The 9,111-nt window shown below is 38.0% G+C and overlaps 1 protein-coding gene across 1 annotated transcript in view; it reads left to right on the top strand.

The window, feature by feature from the left end:
* MAP4K3 (mitogen-activated protein kinase kinase kinase kinase 3) overlaps positions 1 to 9,111 on the top strand; it is a gene marked incomplete at its 5' end in the record, with an annotated part of 34,007 nt that overhangs the window by 10,671 nt on the left and 14,225 nt on the right. Inside the window, 5 exons of the mRNA XM_009640831.2 lie at positions 1,210 to 1,294; positions 2,484 to 2,563; positions 4,757 to 4,817; positions 4,904 to 5,021; positions 7,620 to 7,678. Coding sequence (XP_009639126.1) covers positions 1,210 to 1,294; positions 2,484 to 2,563; positions 4,757 to 4,817; positions 4,904 to 5,021; positions 7,620 to 7,678 — 403 coding nt within the window. The remainder of the gene's footprint in view (positions 1 to 1,209; positions 1,295 to 2,483; positions 2,564 to 4,756; positions 4,818 to 4,903; positions 5,022 to 7,619; positions 7,679 to 9,111) is intronic.

Below are 9,111 nucleotides of genomic sequence, written 5' to 3'. Positions count from 1 at the left end.
TTCTCTTCCTCTTCCCTCATCACACCCCACATTTTATGTATAACAAACTTTGTAACCTTCCTGTTACATGTTCCTCTCTGCCTGCCAAATAATGAAAATTTGGGTAAAGAGAGGGTTTTTCTCCCAAGTCATTGGGATTACTGGACTCTTTACTTTTCTCTGTTGCGGAGCGTGTTTTGCATCCTAACATCACCTGGGAATCTTATTTAACAAATACCTTACTACTGCAAGTAGAACTTTGACAATATTGTCAATCTCTTCTGTTATTTTTCTGTGGTACATCATTGGCCTGATTGTTGTTTGATAGGTGGTTTTTTTTTTATTTGCAGTTTTTCAAGTATGTTGCCAAGTTTTAAGAAGTGGTTTGCGTTCTCACTGTCATCTAAAATAGTTAGATGTTCTGGAGCTCTGTTTAAATGGTATCTATGCATGGTTGCCTGTGACTTTAGAGACTTTGTTCAACTTTCTTAATAACCCAGTCTGGTAGTGTGTTTCTCCCTGCTATTTTAGGTGGCTTGCAGCACAGGGAAACCTGTTAGATCCTGCCAATGAGGGAATGCCCTGCCTGCTGAAATTCCCCCAAGATTTAAATGCCTCCATGGCAGCAGTCAGATTAAGCAGCCTTGCTTGTTTGTGGGGGTTTTTGTTCCCCACTAGCAACTCAGTTTAATCATTTGTCTGATTCTCAGCTGTATCCTTGAGATTTGTTTGGTATTCAGCGCTGATACCCTCAGGCTCCGTTTACCCTTCTGAGGCATTTGCAGCAGCATCTTGGCTCTGCAGGCTTCCTGGAGATCAGGGTCAGAGGAAAATTTTTAATGTCTTCTGATTTCCATCTCCTCCTTCTTTCTTATCTATCTTATCACTGCAGAGCTCAACTAGTTCTTAGCAGTGAGCACAGCATCCCTCCACTGTGCAGCATCTCTGTGCTTGGAAAGGGTTAAGGAGAATTGTGTAGCTGGTTACAGGAGCAGCTTGGAGTGTCATCTGGTGTCTTTCCTGTTGTGTGCCTTTCAGTGCACAGGAAAAATAAATTAAAAAAAAAAACAAAACCCTTTGTCAACTTGTTGTCTGGCTGAGGTTATTTTCCATGTGACAAATTAAACTACTCTTAACCTTTTGTTACTACTTTAAGTAAAAATAATCCTATTGGAAATGTCACTTTTAAATTTTTCTTATGGATATTTTTAATTGTTTTTACTTCTACAGATGGGTGCTTGCTTTTCAAAGGTTTTCAATGGCTGTCCATTAAAAATTCATTGTGCAACATCATGGATAAATCCAGATACAAGAGGTAGTATATTACATGTAATTTACCCATTTTGTCCTCTCCTCAGATTTCAAGAGTGCTTAGATGAGCAAGACTATTCTTTTTGAAATAGACATATTGTAAAATAAGTTTGTTTATGTGAGTAGGAAGTTTTTCTTTAATGATGCCACTGCTGTCTGAAGTTCAGTGTTGTTTTTTTAATTATGTTAAGATACATATGGGGAACACTTTTCAACTTTGATTAAAGAAAATATTACATATCCAAGGTAAAAAAACCCATGTTTTTTTGGTTTTGATTCAAGACTCTTCTCAGCATTTTACTCCAATAGATGCAAACCCTAATATATTTTTAAAAAATCTTACTTCTGGAGGTCCTAGTTGAGATTGATTTCTTTATCATTCACTTGATTATGCTCCTCCCCCACCCCTCCCACCCCCGCTGAATCTTTCTGGTCTTACAGGTTTCTCCAACTCTCTTTAATAAAGCACTACATTTTAATGTATACATTGTAATGTATGCAAAAATAAATAGCCTGATGAACGGGATAATTGGTAATATTGTACTTGCATTGCCTGCAATTTCACCTTTTGATTGTAGGCTATATAGACATGCTATTGAGACAGTAAGCAAGAAAATACTTCAGGTTTTTAGAAACTGAAGTTACAGAAGTCAATCTTTTGCAATTGACATCTTCTCAGTATATGTCTGTCTTGTTCACATGTCTAAGTGCAATCCAAGGTATTAATTATGTTCAAGAATTGAGGCACCTCCAAAGTACTGAGAAAACATTCCAGTCAATACTGCTGTTGAAGTCCTCTAAAAGAACACTATGAATAGGTCACAAAATATATGGAAATATCTAAGTAGGATAATCTATATATGAGGGAATTATTTACATGTATCTATATATGAGGGAATTATTTACATGTATTCTTGCTTATGGTTGTATCACTGCTGGTTTTTATTCCAATTGTTAGTCACAGAAAAAAAAGACTGATCTTTCCTAATGTCTTAAAACAGCCTCATCCACAAATTTAAGCTTCCTTAGCAAGGTTAATTTTCCATGCTTTCAAGCAGCATCACTATTATAGCTTGGTTTGTTTCAATGCGCATAATTGTTTTAAGTCTTTTTTTGGTAAAGAGCTGCGTACCCTTATAAAACACACCTTCCTTAAGTCAGGATTTCTAGATTTTTTTTGTTTGTGTTTGCAGATCAGTACTTGATATTTGGTGCAGAAGAAGGTATTTACACACTGAACCTCAATGAACTTCATGAAACATCAATGGAGCAGGTATATTTCTGTTTAGATATTTTGGAAAAAAAAGCATCTTTGTCATTTTTTTAGCCACTCAGATTAATGTTGTATAATCTTTGTAAAAATTGTCTTTACTACAGTTACATAGACACTAGCTACACTGAGAATTACCTTAAATGTTTACTATTGAGGATACCTTTCAGTCATGTTTAAGTTTTTAAGGCTGAACCATATTTAAGTAGGAGATCTGCATATATCAATGTGTTGAACTTCATCATAGTTGTCCTGCAGTTAAATGATTTTTTAAATAGTATGGAATGTCCCTGATATATTCTGGATGAAATTTTCTATTTTCTTTAAAGCTTTGTTACAAGATAGAATATTTGCAACAAATGTGTTTCAGCTACAGGGAAGGAAGGAGATCCTTCATACACTAGAGTCCATTCTTTTGGCATTAAAAGCAACTTTGGTGATGAGACTGAGCTTACTAAATCCCAATTAAAACTCTGTCTTTGCAGAATTCTAGAAATAGTAATTTTTTGAGGGGATAGTGGGGAGGGGGAAATACCAGCTGCAGGCTTCTCTGTATGGTGTCTTCTCCAGCTTTTTTATTAATCTCTAAGAGACTTGTTTTCTTTCCTGCCTTCTCCCTAACTTAGGGAGCTATGCATCTGCCATCAAGATGGAAGAATTTGCAAAGACAGCCTTCACACTGTAAGCTGGAGGCATTGGTTTTTGTTCATCTTCCAGGGTCCAGACATTGTAGATATGTCTGTTGTGTTGAGAAGAAGGCCTACTTAGCTTGCACTGAGCTCCGTGTAACCCATAATCATACTGATGCTTGAGTTAGCTGGTTTAAACTCAGTTCAGGTAGCTCTCTGCTGCTGCACTGCAGTTGTAAAACCTACCCTGAAAAATATCACCAATGAAATATTCTTGTAGGCCAGGTAGACCAAGGAAAGTTTTGTTTGTTTTTTCCTTTCTTTTTCTTTTTCTTTTTTTTTTTTTTTTTTAAATTGACCAGGAGAATAGGTGTAATGAAACTCATGCTCTCACATCCATCCTTGTTTTCGCTAAGCACCATGTTCTGTAGTGCATTGCCTAGTGAGCTTTTAGGGAAATGTTTTAATAAGCAGGAGATGCTTGTAAAAACAACCACTCGTATGGAACAGGAGGAATGAGTGACAGGTCAATCAACCTACAAATCTGAAGTATTGACATTCTTCTCTAATCCTCAGATCCAAAGCTACTAAGGTTGTGTTCTTGTTTGGTGGGGTTTTTTGTTTTGTGGTTTGTTTTTTTTATTTATTTTAAGAGCAAAAGAAATATCTTCCATAGTGTCTCTCTAGCCCAATAGTCTTATTTCCTGAAGCGATAGTAGGAAATGCCTGTGAGCTTGGCCACTGTCTGTTCTCCTCAGACTCCACTACAGTCATTAAATTGGGCATGTTGGAGGATCGCTGCCTATTTGCTTTTTGTGTCCATTAATGGACCTGTTGGACATGAGTATGTCTAATCCATAATTTACATTGTTGATGCTTTCCACCTCCATGACCTCTTGTGGCAGCAAGCTCCAGAAGTTACGTGAGAGGGAAAAAAGTACCATATTTTTTATCTTTTTTTTTTTTTTTTAAGGATGTCTTGTTGGTTTCAGCCCCATCTTTCTAGTAATTGTGGAATCTAACAAATAACAATTCTGCCTTGACCATTTATTGCCTTCCGTGATCACTTAAGTGAAATCTGTAATCGTATGGGAGAGTCCTTTCAAGTGCCAGTTTTCATTGTTTCAAGAGATTCGGACTATCACAGGCTTTAGAATGGCTGTGATTTGTTGACCATGCTTTGTTTACTGAAGTTTGTTGTTAAGCTTTTCTCCTTTGAAGGAGAAAGGTTGGTGGTTTTTAAAATTTTGAAAAAGGATTGATCTTTAAAATTACATCTTGTTGACTAATTATAGTATACTTGGAGACATGAATATGAAATGTTTAATTGTCTAAATGTTAATGTGTATGTTAAATATAGTGTCTGTGCCTAAGATTTATTCTGAATTAATTCTGGAATCCAGGTAAACATTACTTGGCTTAAGCTAATTTCTGCTACAAAAAACAAGTCAATATTATTTTTGTGCTGTTTTCTATGCAGATATTAATTGATCAACTTAATGTGCTCACATTTTCTGTATATCAAAATGAATGCTTTTCTTTCTTTTTTTTTCCTTCCCTTTATCAGCTATTTCCTCGAAGGTGTACATGGTTATATGTCATGAACAATTGCTTGTTATCAATATCTGGTAAGTTACTGTGCTATCTTTGAGTGGTAGTGCTGGTAAACATTTGGTTTCGTATTTGAAGTGTGGTTTTGTTTTCTAATTCCCAGGTAAAGCTTCTCAGCTTTATTCCCATAATCTACCAGGACTGTTTGATTATGCAAGGCAAATGCAAAAGTTACCAGTTGCTATTCCAGCACATAAACTCCCTGACCGAATACTTCCCAGGTAAATATATGTCATCAGATATATTGGTATATCTTAATTCTGGGAGGACAGGATATGCTTGTGAAACTCTGGGAATACTAAATAATGTGGAGCTTTGTTCACAGATTGCCACAAATAAATCATATGGGCATTAATGAGAGGGTAGATCCTTAAATTTACACAAATCAAGATGTGAATATACTTTTATTAGAGAAATGGGTTTTGGTACATCTTACCTTCTTGTCATGAAGACTCTTGTTTCTGGGCATAGCTCTTTTCAGGTATAGTCTAGTATGGTAAATCCTGGTTGTACCTGATGCTAAACAAAATCTAGGGTGAGTATTGTACCTGTGATTTCACACAAGTAGGAATGGTGATCTTAGATTAGTTATTCTGGGCACTGTCTTTCCATTCTATTTAAACAAAGTGGCGCTGTGTAATCTTTTGCTGCAGAGGGAATGGGCTCATGGGTTATTTGGAAAGCTGGGAAGAGTAGAACTGGAGTAAGATTTGACATTCATCATTAGGTAGTCATTTTTCGCAGGCTAGTGTACAAGATACTTTTGTCCTGAGAGGCCTACAGCACATTGTGCATGCAGCCCCTCCCCTCCAACTTTATTTACTAACAAGCACATACAAAATCCCAGAGACTGGGTATAGTGCTGGCTGCCAAACAAGCCTTAGGACCCCATTCAGATCCAAGAGGAGGAGGTCGTAACACTAATTTAGTTTGCAGAGAAACCTTTGATTCTTGAAGTGCATAGTGAATCTCCATTTCTTCTTGTATAATAGGCTTTCTGTAAGGAAATTTTATTAGAGAAGACCTGATTCTCTGCTACCTGTTAACAGCTTATTAACATTAATTCTTGGATTCAGGAAAGGCTTCTTGTTCAGTTATCTACAAATATAATGGTGCAACACTTGTCTGAATATTGTGTTCTTCCTAGAAGCTAAATTCTAATTACCTAAGAGATAATTTGTGCTTTGAATTGTTGTCTTCTGTGTGCCTGCACCACCGTTGTGTTCCTCTCTCTTCCAAACTAACTTTGGCTGGGTGACTTTGGCTTGAAGACTGCATCAGCAATGGACTAATAACCATACTTATCATAAAGATCATGTGAGGAAGACCTTCAGACTGCATTCAGCCTGGAGTGACATCTCAACTAGGTTGCAGAGGGCTTGGAAAATTTCTTGTCCAGTCATGTCACTTCCCAAGAAAAATGCAACACAACCTGAATGTGTGCATGCCAAGCCAGTCATTCAAAGGCAGGAGTGACTCATTTAGATAATCCATTTTGCCAGTTTATGCCTTGCTGTAAGGCATCAGGGTAGTAACATTTAGCCAGGCAGAAGTAATACATTTGAAGTGCATAGAAGAGCATAATTTTTTTTCCCTATCAGACCACAAAGTGTATTCTTTAGCAAGTTCCCAGATACCCTGAAGATGAGTGCTACATGAGAAATGTAGATATGTTAAAAGCAAAGTTTTCAGTAGAGAAAATGCAAAGCAAAATAGAATTTGAAGTAATTTGTGAGGTTCATATATTCATCTGCAAAATGGTCTAAGCTCAATTTATGATACTTGGTAGGCAAACATTCAGTAGCAGAAAATGTGTTAAGTCTCCTTTCCAGCTTTTTTCCCTTAAGTGTCCTTGAGCAGTTCCTTTCCCAACCTTCCATGACTTCTTCCAAGCAAAATTTGGGGCTAAGTACTTAGTTTTCATTCTGCTCAGTCCTGCTGCATTATCCGTCACTTCTGAACAGCTTCATCTGAAATGCTATGCAAGTGTTTTTCCCAATTCATAGCTTTGACTGCAGCATCTGTCACTCCACTTATTCCCATCTTCTCTACAGCATCGAACTAGTTATTTTTACTGTCAAGGCTACTGTGGCCAATCTCCATACTGTCTGTCGTATTCAAGTCTGTATAGAAACAAATGACAACATCTTCCCTGTCTTATCTGATAAATTTTCCAGTAATTGTTTTCGTGATTTCTCAGGGAGTGTTCCCTGCACATGAGAGAAGATCTTGCAAAGCTGTCTTCCAGTCCTACTTCAGACCTCCTCTTGAAACGCATGTGAAGTTTTGCAAAATTTAAGCTGTTAGTTTGCAAGGACTGTGGCCCAGCACACTGTCCAGTATGGCATCATTTCCCACACCCCTTGGGTCTATGTGTCTTGTGAATAATGTCTCTGGGACAAGAGTGGACTTTATGTTGTCTGTGTAGTATCCAGTGCAAGATGCAATATGTTACAGCATTGCAAAGAATAATCATGGGAGTACCAATAGACTGGATTATCCAGGCATGTGTATAAATACATATAATTAAATAGCAAGAGATAGTGGTAAATGATGCTTGAAGGTACTGAGGAACCTATTCATCTCCTTTCCTGACTTGTAACTGCATTCATAATGCTGCATAACTGAGCAGCTTCTCAGTGCTAACAAAGGCATCACCATGTATGTTTTCAGCATACCATTCTGAGAAGAAATAAACAAAGGAATATATTTTTAGTTTTTCTGGGGGGCAAATACAATTTTCCCACCAACAACTCTCTAAAAAGCAAATTCTTTCAATTGTTTTAGTTGATCAATAATTCTGTATTTATATCTTGTAGGAAGTTTGCAGTGTCTACAAAAATTCCTGACACTAAATGGTGTCAGAAGTGTTGTGTTGGTAAGTAAAGCTCTGCAGAATAAATGCCAAGAACCAGTACAAATGGTGGCAGTAATAAGATTAGTGAGTCAGGTTTAGGAGGTAAAGGGTGAAGAGACTTTTTTCAGTATTAAGAAACTATGCATTTGCAAGCAGTGAGCTCTTTCAGGTTAGTCCTTGTGTTTAAGCAGTGAAAACTTTCCCATTTCACTCTGTGTTTAAAGGCAATTCTCAAGAAATGCAGAGAAGCAGAATGCATGTCAAATTTAAACCAGCCCTCGGGAAGAACCTAATCTCCATGGATGGAGTGCCTTAAAGAAGTTACCATCAGGCTTAAGTAGCCTGACTTCCTAGCACAAGTTCCAGTTATCAGTATTGAAAGATAAAAAGCAAGGAGTATTTTCAGTTCGTTGAGGAGTGTTGTGTCTGAAGTCTTTTCAGCATGTTCAGAGTGCCAGCTACTGAAGTGTCAAAGTGACATGTTTTAAAAGGGGAATAAAGGCAGAGGGATTTCACAGAATCACAGAATGGCAAGGGTTAGAAGGGTCCTTGGGAGATCATCTAGTCCAACCCTCCTGCTAAAGCAGGGTCACCTAGAGCAGGTTGCACAGGACATCATCCAGGCGGGTTTTGAATATCTCCAAAGAAGGAGACTCCACAACCCCCCTGGGCAGTCTGTAAAAAACCAAAACCAACAACAACAACCACCCTAAGAAACCCCTCAAAAACAGGAAAGATAACTATGGATGATGTCTTGGGATCAAGCTCTTGCCCCTGGAAATGTTTCAACTGGTGTGAGGAGTTGTGTTATACAGGAAATTTTTCAGAGACTCAGTGATAAGTGAGCATCTGTCATTCATCCTGACAAAAATCTATGTGATATTGCTAAAACATCTGATGTTTGTTATCACTTCTTTGTCCAGCTCACCTGTTAAAACTTGACTTTTTCTGGGGTACAAATCCTCTAGGGTGTGGTAGGGTGTTAATGATATGTACTGTGTATGTCCAGGCCTTGCCCTAATTGAGGTATCTAGTCAAGCTGAGAATGTTAATGGATGCTGGAGAGAATACCTGAAGGGGTGGAGTGACAGGGTTCAGAGTAGGTATGAACGCTGGTTTTCCGACATGAAAATTAATTTGGCAGTCCATATGTTTTCAGGTGTCTGTTTATGAAATGAGAAACCTGGTGGTGTGCTCCTCTGTAATCTTATGGTTTCTGTACGAACAGGCACAGAATTTAAGAGCACTGTGGTACTTAGCATTATGGGGGGGGGAGTCTGCTGTCCTGGCATTCAGAGATAGCTTAGCCTAATAAGCCTGGAGTCCTTCTTGCATCATAGGCATTAAGTGATAATTTGTGATGGCGACAAGGGCAGCTGCAAAAGGCAGGTCCAAGGGGAGAAATGATAGATTCCCCTCTCCTGCCCTGCTTATTACGTGCAGCCTGAGCCTAC

The sequence above is a fragment of the Egretta garzetta genome, unplaced genomic scaffold, assembly GCF_000687185.1.
Source record: "Egretta garzetta isolate BGI_Z169 unplaced genomic scaffold, ASM68718v1 scaffold360, whole genome shotgun sequence".
In the NCBI taxonomy this organism is placed as follows: domain Eukaryota; kingdom Metazoa; phylum Chordata; class Aves; order Pelecaniformes; family Ardeidae; genus Egretta; species Egretta garzetta.
This window is presented reverse-complemented; position numbering and strand designations above follow the sequence as displayed.